The sequence below is a fragment of the Podarcis cretensis genome (genome assembly GCF_951804945.1).
Source record: "Podarcis cretensis genome assembly, chromosome: 5".
Classification (NCBI taxonomy): Eukaryota; Metazoa; Chordata; class Lepidosauria; order Squamata; family Lacertidae; genus Podarcis; species Podarcis cretensis.
Genome location: NC_137174.1, coordinates 29,514,479 through 29,539,900, shown reverse-complemented (window position 1 = coordinate 29,539,900; position 25,422 = coordinate 29,514,479). Strand labels below are relative to the sequence as shown.

Sequence of the window (25,422 nt, the reverse complement as noted above, 5' to 3'; positions counted from 1 at the left end):
AGCAAGTGGAAAAATACTCATGGAATTGAACAGGACTTTTTATCTCCTGGGAAAGCTGCAAAAACGAAGCATTATTTTGTCTACAGAGGTCTCTACACTAAAGGAGACAATGGATTTATCTATTGAAGAAAGGAAGGGACTTGAGGTAAGTTTGTGTTCCTGAACAAATAAAGCCTCTGTAGAGGAACTAGAAGTTTTTGAATTAGAAGGTTTTTGCAGCGGAACAGGAAAAGAAACCTGAGGAATAAGAATTGGACTAAGCTCGAAGTTGGAACATTTGGGACATCCAGACTTTAAAAGGATCAAGAAACAGAATTTGAGTTATACTCTTAAATATAGAGGTCTGGATGGAAGAAGAATGATCTTTTTTGAGAGTTTCTCTAAGATTGGGCCTTTTGAAATTAAAGACTACCAAAAAGACGGCAAAGTGGAATCGAGAGAGATTTAGACATGGACGTGGGATCTCCAGGCCGGCAGTAGACAGATGGATGGATTTTGGGGATCGAAACCGGGAAAGGGGGGAGGGAGATTTGGAACCCAAAGGCTGTAAAATTATATCTTTTTATTTTCTCTTGTTTTACTTTGTGTGACAAAAAAGGGGAATTCGTGGAAGGGAACTGGGGTCGATCTTAGGGAAGTACAAAAAATATAAAGAGAAATGGTTATACAAGATAAACTAAATTGAATAATGGGCTAATTATAATTATAATAAGGTTTTAAAATTTGGGGTAAGAATTTGTGGAACTAATCTAATGGAAATGGAATACAAGAGGGGGAGGGATGGGGAAGTCCTGGAAAGATGTTAATGAAAGTAAGGTTTTAAATGCAGATTTTATCTTTTTCTTTTTTCTGTTTTTCTTTTTTATTCTGGATTTTTTGGAAATTTTAATAAATATCATTTAAAAAAAAAATGAATTGGGGCGGGGACAGACTCCCCAAATGGGCGCGGGTGGTGTGGTGGTCTAAACCACAGAGCCGAGGGCTTGCCGATCAGAAGGTTGGTGGTTCGAATCCCCGTGATGGGGTGAGCTCCTGTTGCTCGGTCCCTGCTCCTGCTAACCTAGCAGTTCAAAAGCACGTCAAAGTGCAAGTAGATAAATAGGTATCGCTCTGGTGGGAAGGTAACAGTTTTTCCGTGCGCTGCTCTGGTTTGCCAGAAGTGGCTTAGTCATGCTGGCCACATGACCCGGAAGCTGTACGCTGGCTCCCTTGGCCAATAAAGCGAGATGAGCGCTGCAACCCTAGAGTCATCCACGACTGGACCTAATGGTCAGGGTTCCCTTTACCTTTATCTTCCCCTAATATACATTTTAATGCAATTTTGCCTAATATTAGCTTTTTGCAAAGCAGTTTCCCTTAACAGAATGCACTTGCTATTTTCATGAGTATATACATTTTTATGCATACTTGACCTTGGTATATGCATCTTTGTACACGTTACTTTGGTGAAGAACTGCATTGCAAAATTCAGAGAAGTGTGAATTTTGAAGGATGGCTGTGTTTCATTTTGTAAATTGCTTTGGAAAGTATGAATTACCGTATTTTTCGCACCATAGGGCACACCGGACCATAGGGCGCACCCAGTTTTTAGGGGGGGAAATCAAGGAAAATAATATTCCCCCCCCCAGCCCCAAAGAGCAGCGTACAGGCTGCACACAACCTCTCCCTGCCAGAGAGGTTGCGCGCAGCTATGGAAGAAGGCAAGGCAGCGAGTGGGATGGATCCGGCTCGCTGCTTTGGCTTCCCCTTTAGCCCCGTGCAGCCTCTCCATGCCGGGAGACGCTGCGCAGGGCTAAAGAAGCCATAGCCCCGTGCAGCTTCTCCCTGCCGGAGGGGTTGCGCACGGCTATGGCAGAAGCCTGCATTCGCTCCATAGGACGCACACACATTTCCCCTCAATTTTTGGAGGGGAAAAGCTGCGTCCAATAGAGCGAAAAATACGGTAAGTAAAAAAGGTAACCGACTCTGGGGTTGCACGCTCATCTCGCTCAAGAGGCCGGGAGCCGGCGATTGTCCGCAGACAGCTTCCGGGTCACGTGGCCAGCGTGACTAAGCCGCTCCTGGCGGACCAGGGCAGCACATGGAAACGCCGTTTACGCCGTTTCCCACCAGAGAGTGGTCCCTATTTATCTACTTGCACTGTGAGGTGCTTTCAAACTGCTAGGTTGACAGGAGCTGGGACTGAACAACGGGAGCTCACCCCGCTGCGAGGATTCGAACCGCCGACCTTCCGATCGGCAAGTCCTAGGCACTGTGGTTTAACCCACCTGAATTAGGTAGGTTTCCTTTAAATGCAAACTGAATCAAATTTCTCTCCTATCCCTACCAGAGGGTCCTTAGTGGTAGATGATGTCTTCTTTGTTTACCTCTATCTCTATCTTCCCACAGGGCAGTTGTTGATAGATAGCCCTCTGTGGAGAACCCAAATAAAGTAGACTCCAAGGTTGTGTTTGCCTTTCTGCCTCTCTTTCTCTCCTGGAATTTTTCCACAAGGCAGTAGGTGGTAAAAGACCTGTGAAAGGGGAGAGAAAAGTCCAGGTGGTACAGCTCAGATATCTTCCTTTCTCTCCTGGAATTGTTCAACTTGTGGTAGATTTAGCTAGCAGCTGAAATGGTAAAGGCTTAAGAACATAGATTATATGACAAAAGGGCGGCGGGGGAGGGGGAAGGAATTATATTTTTTGCTGAAGTTTAAAGAACAACTTGATAGGTTTTCAAAAATATAAAAATATGCCATAAAAAGACAATGTGCAATTCCTTACAAGTGCCACTGAGATCAAGGAGGTTCAAGTGATGAAGGATAAAACACATAAAAATGTAATCTAGGTCAAAGTAATGTAATTGCTGGTTTCAAAGTAAAAAAAGCTATAATTTTTGGTGAAGGTTGTAAAAGTCTCAGTTAAAGACAGGGCTCTGGAAATACCATTTTGTTTATTTGGTTTTTGAAAAACAGGAAGGCATAGTTTTTAAGAAATGGTAAACTATTACGTATGGTGTCATAGGTCAACTGAGCAGGACATTATGCTGACATTAGCTAGAACAGACATGCTGTTGCTTTAAATTGGCTTAGCTTCATTAAACTCTATAGAACTATAATATTTTATGCCAACTATTTTACAACAGCCAGGTTGCTGTTATGGGAGAATACACCATATTTTCCATTCCAAGAAAAACTGTAAAAATTTCACAGATAACAAGTCTCTTGCATTCTAAACATCTTTCCTGCAAAAGGGCAAATTACAGAAAAAATATAGTCACAATTTTTTGGTGGTGCCTATAAAACATGATTTGTGTTTTATGTATTGTCTCAGTAACAAACAAGAGGCTAACAAATAACATTCCTAGCGTTGTGCTGACATCAACTGATGATGATAACGTGTGAGAAATATAAAATTAAGAGCTAACTGCAACTATAAAACATATCCTGCCAAGTATGCCTTCGCACTGTCTTGGCCTCCTAAGAGATTTGGTGGTTTTATGTGCACTTCTTTTTTACTTTGTGTTACAGCAAGGGTCGCCAATGTGCTGCTCTCCAGCTCATATGGACTACAGCTCCCATCATCCCTTACCACTGATCATGCTGGCAGGAGGTAACAGGAATAGTAGTACGTGACATTGGTGGGGGTTGAGTGGGAAAGGCACCAGTTGTTAGATTGGATTCATTATTCCAATATAGAGCTCTGTTTCCTTCTCGATAGAGAATGAAATTCCTACAGCAGGACTACCACCACAGCTGGGTGGAAATTTCAAATGCCTGTATCTATATCAAGATAGACAGACAGATATTCTAGCTTGGCGAGGGGGACGGGACCCTGAAGCTGAATAGAGAAAACATGAAGCTGTCCTGTAAAAGTGAGTGAACAGAGAAGGTTGTTCCACCGTCAGTGCTCAAGGTGGAAGAAGTCTGAGGACTCTAAAGGGAAGTGTTGAAATTTCATAGTCATTCATTCCATCATATACAAAGGGGCAGAACCTGCTCTAGATGCCTGCACGAAGGAGAGCAATTAAGTAAAATGACTGTCAGGGTTGAGTTCTGTTTCTTACCAACATACTTCTGTTTGGAAGTGGGTGGAAGACAAAATACATCTTATGAGTCAGATGCAATATTCTGTGGGTTGCCACATGGTGCAGAAAAGAAAAAATAACAACAATAACATTGCAATCCCAGTGCAGTGGGTGAGAACCTTATGAATCCCTTCGCTGTCCTCTTTGAAATTCTGAGTCATTGCTTTGAGGCTGAGACTGGCATTTGACCAAATTGTAGGAGAGAAGAAAGGGGGGGGAACACCAATAATCTGGAAACAAAGACAGTTTTCTCTTGGCAAAACAAGGCATCTTTTATCCAGGTATGTTCCATGTAGACTAGAAGAATTATGTTCTTCATTTTTATTTTTTCATTATTTGTCCGAGACTTTGTATAGTATTGTTCTCTATAGCTTTAAGGAGTGCCCATCCCCCCCCTCGAGAAGTCCCTATGGCCCTGCTGTCACTTACCCTGAAATACACTGCAGTGCTTGTCAAGCTTTCTGTTTGCAGATGTATGATAAGCCAAGTAGTGAGCTATAATAGCTGCACTGAACTTCTAAACTTTGGGAGAATTGCCTAGACATTGGTTCAGCACTTGAACGGCAACTGTTTGTATTCTGAAATAGGTGAGTGTTGTAGCATTGCACCTTTAAAAATATTTTGTCACAAATTACCATTCAGTTGAGTTCTGTGACTGAAACAGACTAGCTGTTTTTTTTAAGGCAAGTGAGAACATATAGTGCACACATGTACTAAGGAACTGTCACTCATTAACTCAGTTGACAGTACTCCTGTTAAAGTTGCAAAAAACTTTAAGCTCCTGAAATGTCAGTTTTGTTCATTCATTATACAGAAAGAAAAAACCAAAGTGGCTTTACACATTGCTTTGTACTAAAATTCTGTAGGTGTAGTTATTCCATCTAGTTTTGTTAAGAGAAAGATTTATTAGGAATTACAGCACCTAATAATATTCTTTCTGTCTCAAGTGCATACAAAAATATGCTCTTAAAATTTAAGATTTTGTATATTCTGTGCTAACTTCACCAAGAAGATTCAAATTCTGAAATCAATAAATTATAGAAATTAGGTATTTCTGAACATAACCTACCTAATTTTGTACAGTTTATTGTACAGCTCTGGAGATCTAGTTAGCTAAGGAACCCAGAATTTATGTGCAAGAATAGTGGGATGATATTGACGAAATATTCAAAATACTGACTTCATATTTCATTTGTATGCACGCTTGGGAGTAAATCCCATTGAAATCAAGAATCATGTGTAGGTTCTGACTATGTGAACGTTGGCAAAATATTTGCCTGCCTATAGCACTTGTAATTTGCAGGGCATTGGAAGATGTCAAAAGGTATTCACTACTTTTGGAACATTATTGGAATTGGTTTATAAAGCAGAATCTCTCTGGGCGTGAGGTAACACAGATTAAAAACAATTGGGAGCTTTCCACTAATTGTATAGTTATTTTTACAGGTCTATATTTAATGAAGGAAGGAAACATAACACATGTTGCATCTCTTTAGTTTTTGTGTCAACTTCCAAGGCACTTTATGAAGCATTCAGTATTAAGACTTTATACTGTATGTTAAGTTAATCTTTTGTGTTAATTTATTGTTATGAAAAAGCTCACATTTTATTGAGTTTTCACAGTTTTGCCTTTAAGAAACTAACTGATGTTTTGACGTAATGTACTAGTAAAAAGGTAAAAAAATATACTAGTATAATTTTGCAACAATGATCTTGAGTAAAGCATGTTTACTCAGAAATAAGCCCAACGTAGTTCAGTAGCAGTTACTTCCTAGTAAGCATGCATAGAGTTGGACAATTACTATATTAATGTCTTTTGTGATAGGCTGACACAAATCCTTTCAAGGCTGTTCTACCCAAATAATTGTGTTTTATATGATGGCCCAGTTATTGATTTTTTGGCTCCAGTTGGAAGAGCAGCCAACTGTGCTAAAGGCTCTGTTTGAGAAATAACACTCTGAAAGAGGTTAGTAAAGGCCATGTCAAATAAGTAATCGAGTAGGAGAATTAATTAAAGTCATACATGGCAATAACTCAGTGATGTTACCCAGCTTTTCTAGGTGTGGATTCACAATCAAATGATAAATAGTTCAATATCTTTGTCTAATGGTAGGGGATGTTAACACTTATGAATCCATGTCCAGGAGAATCTGACAACAGATGTTCCCGTAGTTCAGCATATGAGAAACATATCACATAAGTAAAAGTCTGAAGTGCCATTTTTTGTTAACTGAAGAGGACTGAGCCATATGCTAGCATTTACCAGAAGTGATGCAACACTTGTCTACGTGACAAAAATAAATACACCAGCGGGGTAAGGAGGCTGCCAGAATCAGAGTATAAAATAATATTGTTGAGATAAGTGAATGAGAGATAAAAGCCATATCTATATATGCTAAACAGGATTTAGCTCCAAATATCTCTGAGGTTGCAACATTATGGTTTATATGTCTTGTGATCCTGTCTGACATGAAGAATTATATTTCTGCATAAGTTTACTTGCTCACCTTATAATTATGTTCTTGCCTCCCATAGTAAGCTGGTTGGAAATAATGTCTGGTTGCAAGCTGGCATCATTGTAGTAATGTTGGGTACTTATATGTGGAGGTATGACTATAGGCTGGTCCAAGCAAGCAAGAAACAGCAGCAGTACTGGGATGGGGATCCCTACTAATGTGAATGGGGCCATAGAGGGACAACACAACAATAGGCATCTACAACTATTTCATAATAGTGTTGTTTGGATTATTTCTAAGGTGTGGTGCAAGGAAGGGCATCAATTCCAGAGAATGGACCTAGTGCAGATGGAGACTTAGTTGGAAAAACCATACATCTACCAGGAGAGATTACAAATAAGGCTACAATCCTAACCCTACTTACTTTGGAGTAAGCCCCACTTACCTTAGGAGGACTTCTTTCTGAGTAGATACGGTTAGGATTGCACTGTAAATCTATTATTTTATAAAGTCTGGAGCTCAGCAATTCTCACTTTGGCTCAAGAATATAATTCTGAAACTTGCAAGTTTCCATCTTCTACCTTCTGCAGTTGATGTAGTTGTCCTCTTGTGCTGAAACGAATGCACCTGATCCTATGGCCAGTGGTAGAGCATCTTTTTTTTTGCATTCATTCCAGTCATTGTAGACAATACTGAGCTAGATTAACCAATGGTTATGTATAAGTGTAGTTGAATTCATTTGGAACCCTGATGAATATGTTTTGTCTTTTTGATTGTCTTAGCCTTCCTGCTGCTTTCTCATCCTCTCAATCTGGCTTTAGCTTGTAAATTTATTGGTGTAATTAAGCATATATGCTTAGCTCTTTAGATACCATGATTGCTGATATAACTACATAATAAATTATTTTCCTTTTGCTCCCAGGGAAAAAATGTCAGCAGCCATGCCATACATGAAAATGAAAATTGATCCATGGAACCTGCAGATTCAGACACATACTGTGGAGAAGATACTGGAACCCCTCATTATTCAGGTAAATTAGAAATAGGAAAAGTGTGTTATGGAACTATGAAATGAAACTAGGAAAATTTTGAGATGGTTCATGTGATATTTTATGAGAGTTCAGAAAAATCAGTTGAGCAAAATATTGACTCAGGATAGCTATATATGCATTTTCCACTGCATAAAGTGTGAACTCATGCTTACCCAAAATAAGGATTATGAACTTAGTGTAAACCACAATTTGTGTACACAGTGAAGACATCTAGGGTTGCCATATTTTGAAGAGCATAAAAAAGGACACATTTGCCGACTTCTTCCTTTAACTATGGATTGCTATGACAACTCTCATTTTCCAGACCCATGAAAAAGAGGACATGTGTCCTAGAATATGTGAATGTTTGGGGAGGAGGCTGAACCTCCTCTTTTGGCCTGTTAGAAATCTGTTTCCTACTGAGAACAGTGCAAGGGCTTGGAGGTAGGCAATGACTCACTACAGACTAGGTTATAGGAGACCCAAACCTCCTCTTTGCAAAAATATTAAACTGGTATGTGAACAAAAGGCAGTTTAATATTTTTGCAAATTAATATTTTTTGTGTGTAATTTGTGCTTTCCTCTGTGTATTTGTGACTTCAAGGAGACTTGTGCAATTTTAGGCCTAGACTTTGTCAGAGAGTATGCTTTGCAAATGTTTCAGAACTATTGCCAAAGTTAAGTTTTGAAGTTGACAGGCTCTGGTTTTGGTGTTGTGGATGCATAAAGTGACTTCTGCTGAACTATAGTAATTTAGGTTCATCAGCTAAGCTGAATCTCTTCTGTTTTGATAGCTCTCTATTCATAAATCTTTAGCCTTCTTACATATTCCTTAGTACTCACATAAAAGCTTGATTTTTCCTGAACCTAAAACTTCCCACTGGAATATAGGTAAACCAGTAAGCTAGTTTACACAGATGCCTACCTTCTGATATATTTCAATAATTTCATTCCATTTATTCCATGTGATAAATTTCACAATGGCCTCTACTTGCAGTAAATTATTTCAATTGACTTCACGTTTCCCCTGGTAATTGCATTTTCTATTATTGTAACTATATCATATGCCCTTCATCATTTTCTAAATTCTCACTTAGCCAATTCATGAATATTCTCTCTCTCTCTCTCTCTTCCTGAGTTGTTTTAGCTTTGTTGTCTGAACTTCACTTTTTTGTGGTTCTGTGAATGTGATCCAATTTTCTAATCCAATTTTCTAGATCCAATCTGTATAATCCCCGTTCCTTGTTTATTTGTAGGTAAAGATTAATTTTGGAACTATTTCTCTCATTTCCTTTTTTACAAGCAGAAAATAAAGTTACAGTATGAAACTAAAGTATAAAGACTATAGAAACTGAACACTAAACTGCTGCCCATTTTATTTGTCTTATTCATCAGTGAGATAAAAGTTTACTTGGTGCTATTGGTGTATAAATGGTTCAGGCGGATAAATAAACTATTAGGTTTGAAGTGACCACTTTGCTTCTTTTGCAGTACCCTTTAACCTAGCAATTTTGAGTCAGAGATTAATACTGTTAGGAGAACTCTCTCCTACTGTTGATTTATGTCTCCATTCCATGCAGGTCGACTTGATAATCCAAAAATTCTTGGTGGATTTGTTTTATGGAAGTTTTCTTTCTTTTTCTTTTCCCCAAACTCTGAGCTGTACTTAGTTCTAGTATGACAGGCACTTTTAGCCAGAGTTTTCTGTGTGTTCCCCCTAGTTTGTTTTAAATTTTTAAACCGTGATGAATTTGTTGCAAGTTATTTTTCCCTAAACCTAATACTAGTGAACGAGGCATATTTCTCTCAACATCCCTTGTGTTTTCAGACAGATGTATGCGGCCAGCAGGCTGTCTCACTTCTTCTCTTATACTGGGAGTTCTCATACTATGTGTTCTCTCTTGCCCTGAAAGATTGTCTTTGTGTAGAAAGAGGCAGCAGCCAGGCAGGGAACGTGTTTGCAGGGATGAATGTTGGTTGTCCTGTCCTTTTCAGTTTTGATGAAAAAATGCCTCCAGAAACTATAGTAAAATGAAAACTACTCTTACAACTCCCATGGATGTTTGAGTGCCCCAAACCAGAAGGCTGGATCTGCTGCAAACACTGGGCCATCCAGTAATCTTCAAAGGACTCTGGAGAAGTGGCACCGGGGGGGGGGGGAGATGGAAGAAGAGGTGAGGGGGGCAAGTAGTCCTCCTTCCTACCCCCTTAGCCCCAGCCGCCTTCTTGGTTTGCCGTCTGCCTCATTCACTGAAGGGCTGGCTGCGGTGGCGCGAAACGGGCTTCCTCCCCGCCCAGAGAAAGAGGGCGCTGCACTTAACTTCCCGCGGCTGCTGCCACTGCTGCTTCTTCTTGTGAAGCGGGCAGGCAGAGTGAGCTTGTCCGTTCCACTCTCTGGCCCGCAGGAGCACCATGGTGGTGGCAGTGGTGGGAGGAAGAGGCCGAGTGGTGACGGCTCTGCCAATCAAACACCACACCTGGTTTACCTCAGCATGGTGCGGGGACATCTCTGCCAGTCAAATGCCGCTGAGGTAAACCAGGTGCGGCATGTGATTTGCAGAGATGTCTCTGCACTGCGCTGAGGTAAACCAGGCACGGTGTTTGATTGGCAGAGCCGCCACTGCTTGGCCTCTTCCTCCCGTCGCCATCGCCGGGAGTCTCGGCTTCGCGACGGTTCTTAAATGGCCGGGCAGGCTGGATTTAGGACCCAGACTGGCCTGATCTGGCCTGGGGACCATAGTATGCCGACCCCTGCTTTAAAGTGTCCACAAACCTTACCAAACAGTAAGTTCACACTTGTGTAACTGTTATACAGTCATAGACACATGTCACATGTTTAATGTTACTAAGTAACTGGGCTTAGATAGTAAAATTTGAATAAAAAAATGGCAGGAGGATAAGGCCCCTCTAGAATATGAGACCCTCAGCTGCAGCCTGCTCAGCCTATATGTAAATCTGGCACTGTAGCCACTAAGAATGTTTAGTCCTCATTGGACTCTGTATACTTATATGTAATACGCCATGCCTAGCTATCAATTTAAATCAGACAAACTTACACTGAAGCAGCTTAAATAAAGGAAGTAAAGAAAGTGAAGGAGGTTTTTCAAGGGAGGCAACACTTTTCTTGTCAACGTTTTGTACAAGTTTGTATAGAGCCCAGAAAAATGATACTTGGGCACTGTCAGGGAAGAGTTAGAGTTAGAAGTTTCCAGTTTCCCAGAGGGAGAATGTTTTCCCCAAGGGGGGGGGGGGAGGAGAGCAGTGAATCTAACAGAAGAGAGCAAGAGGAACAACAGGGAGGGACCAGCTGTTCACAGGAAAGGCAAGGGTTAAGTTCTAGCTCAGGTTCGGAGGAGGGGAGATACAAGCCAGCTCTAGTCAGGAGGCTAGAAAAAAAGAGCGGGAAAACGAAGGGAAGGGTGCCTTTGCCATTTTGAGAGTGGCTGGTCATGGAGAAGCAGAGCTCAGAAGGTATCTGAAATAAGTGACTCTGAGGAAGAATAGTTAAAGATAAGGATCGTTTAAAAGTTTGTTTGTTAATACACAATAAAAAGTTATAAAAGAACAAGAAGCGTTTGTGTGGTGATCTGAAGAGGACAACGACCAGTCCTGACAGGCACTATCCTGGAAATAGCTTTAATACTGAAAAGCAACTTTCGCTCTATCTCTCTCTGAAAAGCTTATATAAGCAAAGCAAACACTATGATTATATGATGTCTGTTTTAACACCACTGTTATATCTCTACATATTTTGCCTTTGTGTGACGAATCACTACAACAGCTTGAAAAGCTAGAGGCTGCTTTTGGGGCAATTAATGAGACTATTTGTTTGTGTGTGCTTTATTCTGAGTTTATTTCTTCATACACCATGTGTTGGATATGCTAGTGGTGTGTGCACAAATCATGGATTATGAATTTGATATAAAAATTCCCTTAAGAGCTTCATTAGTCAGTTATCTGGGATCATTATTTTCTTAATATATGCTGAAAAATGTAACTGCTTAATTTCAGAGCTGAAAGTACTAAAATGCCTTTTATGTTTTTAGGTTACCACATTAGTGAATTGCCCTCAAAACCCTTCTAATAAGAAAAAAGGATTCTCCAAACGAGCCCGTGTTATCCTTGCTTCTGTGGAAGAAGCCACTTGGAACTTATTGGACAAAGGGGAAAAAATTGCTAAAGAGGCTCCTGTGCTAATGGAGGAACTTAATGCTGTGCTTCGTGATGTTCGCAAAGAAAGTAAGTCTGTCATTGCTATAACAATAACACACCTATTTCAAAGAGCAGCTGCATTTTTTAAAAAAGTGCATTTGACTCTAATCTATTAATTTTTTTATTATGATTCTTAAAATTGCAACAATCCCCATAGTTTGGAATAATAGGCACATGCCCATTCTTAAACTTATTAAATCATTCTATCATTTCCTTCTCTTCTCAATCTCACTAGAGTTACTGGAAATCAACCCTTTCCCTGTGAAATGGAAGACAAGTGTTCTCTAAGGAGATTCATGGGCATCTTTGTGTCTGAGAGATGCATTAGCTGGAACTGATTCATTTTTGTGTTCAGAGAGCATATCAATTGCAGGGAACTCTGGATGGATCACTGGTAACATGCTGAAAAAAGTTGTTTGATTCCTATGAGTTTATATATTGTCCTCAACTCCATAGTGGTGGTGATTGCAAAGTGGCACCATCAGAAGGTTGATTTCAGTTTCTTCATGTACATATGTTCAGCAGTTCACTACACAAATACAAGGCACTGGAGAAGGTGAGGCTGAAACATTGGGGTTAGATAAGTACATTGCAACATGGTGTGATGTTTGCTGTCCATCCACTTTTCACTGTCCAATATATGAATAAGTTATAGGCTTGTTATTATGCATATTATAAATGTTTTTAAGAATTCTTTCAAATTGATTGGAAGAAAATACAGTGTGACTGAACTGAAAAGATTACCTGTCAGCCATAATCATACAATGTTCTAGTGAGGATCACTTGTTTTAGTCTACCTATCCATCTCAGTATAACAGAACTTACAATTTTGTATTGACAGGCAACTTCAATTTTCACTTTGCAATTGACATTAGATCAGTTCTTGAGATAACTGCCAAAATAAAATATTCATGAAGCCAATTACATACATACATACATGAATTTTAATGGTAGAAGGTTCCCTTGTTCAAATTTCCATGATGCATATGTTTGTGTGTGTAAAGAGCCAGTGTGAGAGCCAGTGTGGTGTAGTGGTTAAGAGCGGTAGTCTCGTAATCTGGGGAACCGGGTTCGCGTCTCCGCTCCTCCACATGCAGCTGCTGGGTGACCTTGGGCTAGTCACACTTCTTTGAAGTCTCTCAGCCCCACTCACCTCACAGAGTGTTTGTTGTGGGGGAGGAAGGGAAAGGAGAATGTTAGCCGCTTTGAGACTCCTTAAAGGGAGTGAAAGGCGGGATATCAAATCCAAACTCTTCTTCTTCTTCCAAATAAATGGGATGGGATCAGGAACAGGAGGATGTCATGATCGCAGAGATCAATGTAAACAGATCCCTTGGGCTTTTTGTTTTGTTTTTTAAACTTTGGGTGTCCTTCAACCTACATGATAGCAATTTCCCCCCTGTAGTGCAATGTGAACAGTGCCTACTCAGAAGTAAGCCGTATTGTATCCAATGGGGAAGTGGGGTTAGAATTGCAGCCTCAATTTGTCAAAAACGATGAGTAAAATTGTTATGTACTAAGCTTGGATCCTAGAACAATAGGCAGGTAGGATCCTAGAATGCAACAACTGATTGGCCTGCAGGAAAAGACCAATCAGGCTCCAGGTGGTAAGCAGAATCAGCCAATCAGACGGGACTCATTGTGTAAATAATGTATATAAAAGCCTGAGGTTTGGGGGTCAAATCAGTCACTGTTTTACAAGCTGCAATAAAGAGCATGAAATCACTACTCTGAGTATATTTCAAAAATCCTGCTTCTTTCCCCTCCCAAACCCCCCCACACCACCACCCAGTTATGTGGGGTGTAGTCAGACGCTTTGGATTCTGTCGCTCCTGAGCTGTCTCCAAATTTGAAACAAGCATGAGGCCTAGAACTGGAATAAATGGAACAGAAAGGAAGGTCTCCAGTTCATGAATTTGCAAACAGAAACCCCCAAAGTGGCCCATTTTCTCCTTTTGCTGCTGTCCTGCTTGGCATGTGTGTGTGTGTGTGTGTGTGTGTGTGTGTGTGTGTGTGTGGTATCTGGCCATGGGCATCCCACCCATGAACCATAATTTCCAGAACCCCCCCATCTTAAAAAATGTTTTTAGCATTTGTAGAATGCAAAATATGCAAGCACGATTGTTCTCAAAAAAAGGGTGGTGGTGAGAATTTAACCTGCCCCCCCAATGAAAAAATTTTTTGCAGATACCCAGATGCCCCTTTTGCGTGACAGTTGTCAAGTTGAGTTACCTATATGTCTATTTGACATAGAGTGAAATGCAGCCTCACCCCACACATAAGTAAGTCCCACTGAGATGTATCTAGCTATGTCCTACAGAGAGCAAAGGGGCCTTATCATTTTCCGTGGCTGCACTCTGTGTAAGACTAACATTGTCTAAAACCTGCTGAATGCAATCAATGGGATATTTAACAGGGTGGTATTAGACTGAAGCCAGCCTTATAGGGAGATTCTAACCACATCTGTGCAGAAGTAAACCACATTTCATTCAGCCGGGTTTATTCCCAGGAAAGGGGGGTTAAGACTGCAGCAGCCCTAGGGTTGTATCCAACCAAATTCCAGTCAGAACAGACCCACTGAAATTAATGGGCCTAAATTAAGCATGCCCATTAACTTCAATTGGGACGCAGGTGGCACTGTGGGTAAAACCTCAGCACCTAGGACTTGCCGATTGTCAGGTCAGCGGTTCGAATCCCCGTGGCGGGGTGTGCTCCCGTTGCTCGGTCCCAGCGCCTGCCAACCTAGCAGTTCGAAAGCACCCTTGGGTGCAAGTAGATAAATAGGGACCGCTTACTAGCGGGAAGGTAAACGGCATTTCCGTGTGCAGCGCTAGTGCTGGCTCGCCAGATGCAGCTTGTTACGCTGGCCACATGACCCGGAAGTGTCTGCGGACAGTGCTGGCCCCCGGCCTCTTAAGTGAGATGGGCGCACAACCCTAGAGTCGGACACGACTGGCCCGTATGGGGTCCGTAGGGGTATCTTTACCTATTAACTTCATTGGGTTTACTCTGAGCAGGATTTGTATGAGCTGCAACCCATAGTCTACAGTCCTCATGCACAGGACTAACTTCTGAAGACACAAGAGTTAGGATTGTGCCTGTTTGTCAAGGAACATGGGAATGGAGAAGGTAGTTTCTCTGCAACAATAAAAAGATGCTTGACATAGGTTAGGTTGGGTGTGGGCCATGTAGGTGGGAGGGTTGCCTTGAGGACCTATGTGAGTCTCCTCCCCATCTTTCCCCCTCTGCCTCCCTTACTCTGCCTTCCAGCCTGCTCAGAGCAAAAAGGCACCTTTCCTCCTGGCCATCCCTTTCCAAGAATGCCAGAGAAGGGTTAAAAAGGCAGTGCATTGGGGGAAGCACCCCCTCCCAACAACCTGGAATCGGAGAGGGAGGGGAAGGAGGGAAGTAAAGCTCCATCTCATCCCTCCCAGCCCAGGCCAATGCCAGGTGGGGAAACAAGAGAAGACTAGATGAGCAAACTTGGCTCTGTCGCGTCCCCCCTTGGCAGAGAGGAACCCACTCCCCAGTCAGCAAGGTAGGGAAGGAGGAATTGGGTTACGTGGGTAGAGGGGCAAATGGCCCTAAGGATGGCTGGAGTGCCCCGACCAGCTGCTAGGCTGGGAATAACTGGGTGTTTCATTTTTTTCTAATTCCCAACATTCCAGTTATTAATCTGCAAATAAAGCAGGGGGCGGAGTCATAGCTCTGTGGCAGAGCATCTGCTTTGATGCAGAAGATCCCAGGTAGAGCTGGAAAAGACTCCTGAAGAGCCACTGCCAGTCAGTGTGGGCAATACTGAGCTAGATGAACCAAGAGTTTGATTTTGCATAATGTGGCTTCCAATGTACCTATGTCTTAAGGGGAGGGTCATAGTTCAGTGGTTAGAACACCTTGCATCCGAGTTTTCCTCCCTGGCATCTGCATGTACGGCTAGGAATCTCCCCTGCCTGAATCCCTGGAGAGCTGCTGCCAGTCAGTGTAGGCAGTACTGAGCTAGATGGACTAATGGTTTGACTTGGGAAAAGGCACCTTTCCAGTAACACTGTCCTTATTTTTTTTCTTTATTTACTACATTTATACTCCTCCATTTCCCCCAAGGTGTCCAAGGCAGTAAACACGCTTTTCATTTCATCTTTGTAACAACTTTGCAAGGTAGGCAAGGCTGAGAGAACAGCTGGTCCAAGGTCGTGCAATGAGCTTCTTGGCTGAGTGGGGATTTGAATCTGGGTCTCTGGTCCTAGCCCAACATTCTTAACTGCTATACTTCCCTGGCTCTCTTATTTGCTTAATCCTATTTTTTTCCATAAAGGAGAATCCTCCGCCCCCCGCTCCCATGCATTATATAGGACAACCTCTTCCACAGTGCCAGTTTAACTGGGGACACATGACCTGAGGAAATGAAATACTACTTTTATAGAGGGATAACTTAACCAGAGTTGGATCACTGGCCTACCTAGCTCCATAGTGTCTACACTGACTGACAACAGCCCTCTGGGATTTTTACATGGTCCTATCTCAGCACACCTGGAGATGCCAGGGACTGAACCAGGGATCTTCCGCATGTCAAGCAGATGTTCAGCCGCTGACACCGGTTCTAGACCACACAATTAAAGCACGTGGCTTCCTCTAAAGTATCCTGGGAACTGTAGCTCTGTGAGTGGGAAGCTACAGTTTCCAGGATTCTCTGGGGGAAATCATGTGCTTTAAATGTGTGTTGAATGTGTGATGTGGGAAATGGGGGCGGGGGCAGGCGGAGGGATCTTTGTACCCCAACCGCTGGATATGCTTTATTTTATTTTATTTTAATTAGGAATTTAAACATATTATCTGAAAACATATCATCCTTAATTCCACCCCCTTTTTCTCCCTCCCCCCACCCTCCCATGAAGACCCCCCCGACTTCCCTCAGTTCCAATCTCTAATTTCTCTATGGATGCTATTCTCTGCATGTTACAAAGTTGTATAAATCCTTAAGTTATCTAACTGATTATTGTCAATAAAAAGTTTGTGAGTCCTGCCAAGGAGTCCAATTTACTTTGTTGCGTCTTTAAATACTTTGTAAAAGGTTCCCATTCATCTTTGAAGTCACAGTTGTCCTTGTCCCTTAGCTTATGTGTCAATTTTGCCAGTTCTGATAAGTCCATCAGTTTCTCTTGCCATGATTCTTTAGTCGGGATTTCCTCAGTCTTCCATCCTTGCGCTATTAAGGCTCTTGCGGCTGTTGTCACGTACCAGCGCTGGATATGCTTAAGACGGTCCTGCACCTGACCTTACTATGCCTCTGGTTATTGCCCTCTGCATCACGGGAATCCTGGGCCCACCTCATGCCACCCCGCCAGCCAAAAGGTCGACAACTCTGGGAAACGGGGTGGGGTGGGGGGCGCCGGAGGGATCTTTGTACCACAGCACCGGATATGCTTAAGGCGGCCCTGATCTTTCTGACAGGCAGAGCTGTTTGACAGTGGCACAGTCTCCCTCGGGCAGTGGTGGAATCCTTGGACTTCCTTGGAGGTTTTTAAACAGAGGTTGGATGGCCATTTGCCGAGGATGCTTTAGTTCAGATTCCTGAATTGCAGTGGCTTGAAGTAGATGACCCTCAGTGTCCCTTCTAACTCTACAACACTGTTTATATGACAGCTTTTCACCATCACTGGGTGCTTGTACTAGAGCTGGCTACAGTAAAAATCTGGAGCTCATTTCCCTACTCAATAGGCACTGTAATAGCTAAAGTGGATGTAATGAAACTGAACCCTGGATGATTTCTTGTGCATCTGTTTTCTGCCATGTAAATATAATGGTAAATAACACCTAGCTGTAGAAGTTCTTTGTGCCTTGACTGGGAAAAGTTATGGGCTAACGGTATGAAGTTTACAGCATGCAGTGCCATGAAAGAAAATATTATGAAAATGATATATAGGTGGTACATGACCCCAGTCAAGCTAGCTAAAATATATCACCTGCCAGATAACAAGTGTTGGAAATGTAAGGAAACTGAAGGAACATTCTTTCACCTCTGGTGGACTTGCCCTAGGGTTAAGGCCTTCTGGGAAATGATATATAATGAGCTGAAGAAGGTATTTAAGTATACCTTTCCTAAGAAACCAGAGGCCTTCCTTTTGGGCATTGTCAGCCAGAGGGTGTTAAAGAAGGACCAAACATTATTTATGTATGCAACAACAGCAGCAAGGATACTTGTCGCCAAACATTGGAAAACTCAAGATTTGCCCACGCTGGAAGAATGGCAGATGCAACTGATGGACTACATGGAGGTAGCAGAAATGACCGGCAGAATCCGAGACCTGGGAGAAGAAGTAGTGGAGGAGGATTGGAAGAAATTTAAGGACTATCTTCAAAAACACTGTAAATTATATGAGTGTTAAGAAGGATGAGAGATTTGAAAACAATAGGGCACCATAAAGTTAGCTGAAAAGATTATGAGAATGAGTGAATTTCATGAGAAAGATAAATTTTAAATGAATATCATGTTAAAACTAGGTATTCAGGATTTTGACAAAAATATTCAAAGTTATGGATAAAATATTGGAATTCTGTACAATAAGAATGAAAATAAGGTGATAAGTTGCTGGCTAAAGTTTTATTAACTTGGAAAGTAGGAGCGAGAGATGTGAGGAAGTCCAAAAGGAAAAAAATGAAGAAAAGATGGTTATTACAAGATGTATAACTTTGTTTGTTTTATTCTTTGTTTGTTCTTTGTTTATTCTGTCTTTCTTTTCTTTATTGTATTAACAAAATTCTTAATAAAAAATTTATATATAAAAAAAGTTCTTTGTGCCTTAATGAACAAAGAGTCAGATTTTCAACTTTGTCAGTTTTTCTAATTTTTTTAATCATTGATTTATTTAAAAATTATTTAGCCTTTATGTGCTTGGTGCTATAAAATATCTTTGAGGTGCCAGAATAAGCAATAATGCTGGGTTTAAAAAGGTGAAGGGAGAGTGGGCAGGTTCATAAATGAACAGTAAATATGGGTGGTGGAGAGAAAAGCTTGTTGATAGCAAATGATACAGACTGGTAGTTACTACATTCAATTCTCCCATTTCTGCAACATGTTCTGTTTTGTATAAGAACTTGTTTAAGGTAGGGCTCATCCACACCTCAGCTTGCCCCACCGCTTTCCCCTGGGAAAACCCGCATTTTAGCGTTGAATTAGAGCAAACAGCAATCATGTTTTACGTGGATTGACTTTGTTATGATTTAGCACTAAAAAGCAGGTTTTCTGAGCAAAAGTGGCGGGGCAAAGGCAAAACTGCTCTGACCCATGTTTTCAGTGTAGAAGTGTAGATGAGCCCTTGGTTTGGAGGACCAGTGTCACATGTTGTATGGGGACATTGTCCTACCCCTCGTTTCTCAGCCTTTTTTCTACCTTCAAAAATAGCTTTGGTGAACAATCAACATGCCTATGTGCATTGTTCATCTTCATACTTTATTAATTTGGCACTGACCCTGTGGGATGTCCTCCCCCTTGTCATCTGTGAGGTACCAACTGTGGAATATTTCAAATGTCTTTTAAAACATTGTTTATTTACTCAGGTTTTCCCTGATAGTTGAAACATTTTTTTCAGATTGCACTGCTCAGTGTTGTGTTTTTATATTTTGGTAATATGTCTCTTTTATCTTTTAGTTGTGTTTTTATTATTGTACATTTTCTCATAAACCACTAAGAGTTTTTCTTTAAAATGTTAAGTAAATTAAATTGACCTCCTGGCAGAAATTAATCCCCTGAGCTGACAACTTCATCATCTTGTTGCAAGGTCTCCCCACTTTGGCCAGCATGCTGCTTCAAAACATATATCAGAATGGCCTTAGGTCTGTGACTGCAATTGCACAAATTCAGAGGACAGAACAATCATATTAGCACAATCAGTGTTGAATTCCACCCATGGTGTGTTACTCCCTTTCTCTTACCTTTTCTCCTCCCACCTCATCTGTATTTTTAATTTTCAGTCTCTTTTAAGCATTTGCAAGCCTTGGGATAACCCAAGTATGCTGATACCTCTCTCTTCTGCATTAGCGGTGGGGATTTTAGCACAGGAACACATGAATCAGTATTTGAAGGAACAAGTGAGGCCCTGTACCAAAATATCACAGTGTGGAGTGCTTCAGTTCAGGGTTTCAACCAGTATGTTCTATCCAATACCCCTTATTTTTTCATTCTCCACCTCCCCTCCCCAAATTTTATCAACATTCTGTGCCCACTGAGCATCCTCAGTTCTCATTGGTCTCGTCCTCATCAATTTAAAATTTGGGAGGATGGCATGGGCATGTTTGTGCTCAGTGCCAGCTCCAATTAAAATCTTGGGTGCTTCCAGTGTTCTATTGACAGCTCTTCATCCCATCCTTGGGGAGATTTAAAAATAGTTTCTTAGTATGAACCAGGAAGAGATCTTTCCAGATGAATAAGATTATTTCTTCCCTTTTTTTTGTATGTGTCTCCTCCTCTAGCCATTCTTCCAACTATTTGTCAGATTCCCCAGTTTCTGTGCCAATCCCTTTGCAGACAGTGACCACGCCACTCCATTTTATTCCATTCCCCTTCCTGCTCTTTTGTCAGGTTTCTCCCTTCCCCTTACACATGCAACATTTTGTGCCATTGAGTTATTATGGGGTTGTTCCCCACTTAATCACACTTCCCCTCCCCCGTTTAAAAACTACAAATCATGTATACTTCACTTTATATAGCTAATACAAAACTCATTTTCTACTCATCACAAGGATTAATTTTTTAAAAGGTTGTGTAGCATTTTGGACTCTATGTCATAGTGAAATTTACAAAATTTACTTTTTCATAGATCCATTAGCATTCATTTCCCTTGCGTTCTCAAAAGCCAAGTAATCTTAGACCACAAAGTACCCTTTTTTTTCAAATACTAGTCTTATACACCACAAGTGTCTTAGAAAAAGTGGAACATCCTGTTTGTCCTTGTGGGAGCATGGCAGCCATTTCACCCTGAGATTTTGTCTTGAAAACAGCATTTTTAATGGCCCTAATTTGGCCTAAACTTGTCCTATACTGCTAGTTATCTTTGGAGTTCGCTTCTAAGATCTGGCTATATGAAACCCTTAGTGCAGTTCCAATCACCCCCAACCACTGGTCCTGCTAGCTAGGGATGATGGGAGTGTTAGTCCAAAAACAGCTGGAGACCCAGGTTTAGGAGACCCTGCTCCTAGTGCCTTTGCCTTACTTAGAGGTGACAAATTAGAAAGTGAAATATTTATGCTTCTATGAACGAAATGCTTCTTTACAGCCTTACAAAAGTTTATTAACAGGATTTTATGTGTTCTTTATAAATTCAAACCCCATTCTTCTGACACATGAAATCCTGTGTGTGGTATGACTCAAAAGCAGGTGGGAAGAAAAAGACTTGTAACAGAAAAAAGGAACTATTTCTGTAGTGGGAGTTTTCAAACTGTTAATATCAAACTATAATTTAATTAACAGCATGTTAGTGAGGCTGATATTTAATTATTGTAAAACCAGGACAACAATGTAACATATTCCTAGGATAATCATTTGTGCATTTCATCCCTTTCCCTCCTCCCACAGACAGAAGTGGTTCAGACATAGCTCAAATGCTTGATATCTATTCCCATTACTTACAGCCTATATATGGTATTGAAGACAACAGCTGCAGCTTGTATTATTTCCGTCTATTGCCTTGTCAGTGTTGCATGCAGTTAGTTGCTATCACATCTCAAGTGAACGCCTAGATAAACTTTAGCTCCAAATACCACAATCACTATGAAACAAATATAGGTTGCTTCAGATACTGTTTGTTCTCAAGCCAAAAGGAAATCGGAAGATATGGATTTGACATTCTTAATTTGCTGATGTAATTTTCTCATATCAGGAAACAGTATATAAGGAAATACTCACTGAATCTAACTGTGGAATGCAATTCTTTCATTTTATTTTGTGGGACACTGCTTCCTGATTTATGATGATGCTTGTCTTTGTATCCTGCAGCCCCATCCTATTGGCTTCTCTTGCTTCTGCAATGGAAATGCTAGCAGAAGCTAAGGGACTCTGGAACTTATAGTTGCTTAGAGAGCATGTTACACAGAGAGGTACAATTCTCTTTAGTTCTCAAGCTACAAGTCTTAGTTTCTTGTACAAATTCCCTTGCTATCTGTTTTAGAGGAGAACCTGGGCCAGCAGTTTGATGACTGAAATGCTGCATGTTTGCCACTGCATGTTTTAATGCTGCTTCTATTTGCCTTTAGTAAATATCAAAAGGTTGTACAAGTTGTGGGCACATGTTAAAGATAGTTTTGGTAGTCAGTGGTCAGCAATAGCAATTTTAGGACAAATCTGCCTGTTCTCTTTTGGGATTAATTGGTACTTGGTATCATTTACTGTTTGCCTAAATCAAATTTGTAAAAGACTTTAAAGTGATTATTTTAATTCATTAAGTTTATTATTGTTTGCACAGATGAGTTATCAGCCAATCACACCATTGATGCATGTTTAAATATTCTATAAATTAAATATTAGAATTAGAATTGCTAATCACCCACTTCAGTAATCAACACTTGAGACCTGTTGTGATTGGCTCAGCCAGACACAAAATCTCATAATCTCTAAACTGTATCTCTCTTTCAGATATCATCAAATAACCTTCTCTAGAGAGTAACTGCCTCTCCAAAGCAAAGCCCCCTCTCCATTTGTGACTGAGGGCCAAACTAGATAAAGTGCTAATTGCATGAATGCAATTAATGTACATGTTTTTTGTTATGTATAGGCACAGGGAAACTATTTATGTGACAAAAATATGCCCATAACATGCAGTAAAATGCATAGGTTTAGGAAGGGGGAGTCTAGTTCTTTATGTTTGCTTCTCTCCCAACGCCTTTCTTTTTGCATTTTGTTGTTGGTGTTTTGAGGGAAGGTTTGATCACTGCCAATGGGAGACTCCCTTGAAATGCAAATAGCAGCTGCATAGAGTAGTGTGTTTATTTGTTTTTTCTGTGAGAGAAACTTCCACAGTCCTGAGTTTGAACAGACTTGTAGGTGGCTTTGCATATAGCAACAAAAAAGGCTTGTCTTGTTTTTTCCAATAATTACAACAGTAGGGGAGGACAACAGGCTAAAGGTATACCCTTGTATCAAAAATAACAGCTTGTGACATACATTTTCTCCTTTTTTATCATGCCAAAGTGGTTCAAGGTGAAGTGAAAGAACAATGTAGACCAAATACTTCAGGGCAATATGCTACAGAAATAGTAAAAGCAGGTTGAGGGTGTTTTAAACTAAGTGTACAGCTATATAAGTCAAATTTAAGGTCATGCGTAATGGTCAAATCTCCCCTAGAAACTTCAGCTAGTGAACATTATTGCTAATGTTGCTTTGGAAAATTAGAGCTGGCAACCTGAGGGTTTCAGAGTGGGTGACTATTCCTGGCAGAAGGAGCAAGCTTTTATAACTCTTTGTGGGAGGAGAAAGGAATGCCCATTGCTTTCAGCCTAGCTTTCTCAGAGTGGCAGCTAAAAGCAGATGTCTAGAGGGAAGGGGAGGTGAAGGCCAGAACAAGTAAGGGAGGATATAGACTGAAGGCTTAAATTCCAGGCACTGAATTCCACTGAAAGTTTGAACGGCCAACAGCAGCCAGTGCCCCTCTGCAGCAATGCCTAGATAATGACCTTTAAAGTTACATTTAGTTCACTTTTTTTTTAAAAAAAGCTTAACTATCATGGCACAGCGGTGGCAGCACAAGCACCCTTCTGTGCCAGCTTGCCCAGAACGTGTTTGTCTGAGGAAAGATCCCTGGATTTTCCTCAGAGTGAGTCTGGAAGACCGCCAGCACTGCTTCAACATTTACCGTGGCCAAACAGCAGTTAGTCAGTAATTGGAGCAATGGAGGGGCAGATGAACAGGGGCCACAGCAGTGGAAGAGAGGAGAAAGGCAGGGGATGACTTTGAGGGTGATGCAGCAACTGGGTGGGTGGGTCATTGAGGCAAGTGAGCATGGGGCCTGGGCCACCTCTGCTGCCTGTGGTAATTGTCTCATTCTGCCTCATGGTAGTATCACTCCTGATAATCAGATTTCTCTCTAGATCCAGTTGTAGGAAGACTTGTATCGCATTAAACAAAGTATAATTTTTCGTATAAGAAAATATCAAAGTTTGACCAGGCAATAGGTCATTTGCTTGCATATAGGAGGCAGGGGATTGTATGTGTTGCCCCACCCCAACTTCCTTGTATATGAGTGTCTCACCCCCTCTGTGTATGACTGCCTCTCTCTCACACCCCTTTTCATGTTGAGTAGGGAAGATGTGAGCAGAAGCCTCCATACAATCAGGAGCCCTGAGTGCATATGATTAGAAGCCCCCTTCAAACCTTCCCTGCACAACATGGGAACATCAGGCAGATAGGTTTTGGGATGTTGAGGGTTGGACCAGCAAGGACCCAAACTCCCAACTTGAATTGTTATTTCCAGTTCAGCCATAAGGTCTAATCAGGGCTCAAGTGGAGTGCTGGACAGAAAGCATGAATGAATTGGAGTTCAAAACAAAGAACAGGGGTGACAGCGGATCACAGAATTCAGTGTGGTCTTTTCCATTCCTGTACATGATTGGGCTGTACAGTAGCGCTCTCCTTCCCCCACAAAGATGAGTCTGGGTGCATGTGGAAAAGTGGAATGTGAACATCTTATCACAGTTGCTATTGCACTGCTACTTGGGCTTTGATAGGAAGGTTGCCTGGTTGTGCTTGTGGGAAACTTGTTGAGTCTTGCTTTGTTGAAGGGTGTGTGTTTCTCCTCTTTCTATTCTCTTTCTCTTTCTATTCATGACAACTTCTGCTTGGGCATGTGGCCTTTTCATTTCATGCCCCCTCCCCTGGAAAACTTAATGCTGTTTTAATCTCCAATCTAAATTCATCTGTCCCTTATCATTCATTCTTGGATCATCAAAGCGCTGCTATTTTACATGCAGAATTAATCAATCAGTTCTTTTCCTGCTTTCCTTCACATTTTTTTCCACTTCCCTTTTTTCAGTCTGCCTTGCAGTAATAAATTCTCTTTGCCAATCAGTTCTCCCTTGTCCCATTTTCCCCTTTCCCTGAATTCAGTAATTTTTTTTTTCTGTGCCCAACAAATCTATTGGCTCCACTGTAGCAATTCTTCAAAGCTGCAGCCAGCAGTCTCAGTATGTCTTTCTTGGCTAGGGAGATACAACTTGAAAACAGTCTAATGTATTGATTCTTCTTTCTTTTTATTCTTGTGAAACACTCCAGTTAAAAAAGAGAGTTTTCTGAAGGAAATAGGGGTGGTTTCATTTTTGCTCTTGGCGTTGGTGATGCAAAGCAGTTATAAAACAAATTAATGTCGTCAGAACTGTAATGCTGGAAGGAACCAGCGGGTCATAAAGTTTTACCCCTGCCATATGCCCAGACCTGGCATCTATCAGCCTTTCTCTCCCAGATTGACAGCTGCTTTGTATGTTAATGTATTGTACATGCTAAAAAATTTAACAGGAAACAACCTGTGGTTGACTTGGGTCCACTCCACAGTGAACTGATTAGCAATTGTTCCCAGTGGTATGCAGCCATGCTGCAAGATTTGGAGATTCTATGGTATTGTGTTGAAACAGCCCCAGAATGCAAAATGAACAAGTTGTACTAGACCAACAGTTCACTT

At 41.2% G+C, this 25,422-nt stretch overlaps 1 protein-coding gene across 10 annotated transcripts in view; it reads left to right on the top strand.

Moving 5' to 3' along the window:
- CTNNA3 (catenin alpha 3) overlaps nucleotides 1-25,422 on the top strand; it is a 566,819-nt gene that overhangs the window by 1,769 nt on the left and 539,628 nt on the right. For 6 of the 10 annotated variants that reach the window (XR_013838691.1, XR_013838692.1, XM_079975618.1 and 3 more), the window contains exons 1-3: nucleotides 4,517-4,652; nucleotides 7,444-7,552; nucleotides 11,599-11,791. Coding sequence is in view for 8 of the 10 variants with exons in the window: in XM_079975618.1 (XP_079831744.1) it covers nucleotides 7,451-7,552; nucleotides 11,599-11,791 (295 nt within the window). In the remaining 2 variants the exon portion in view is untranslated. Of the gene's footprint in view, nucleotides 1-4,273; nucleotides 4,347-4,516; nucleotides 4,653-7,443; nucleotides 7,553-10,226; nucleotides 10,337-11,598; nucleotides 11,792-25,422 lie in introns of those variants that run through there. The other 4 variants (XM_079975615.1, XM_079975612.1, XM_079975614.1 and 1 more) reach the window with 4 other exon arrangements.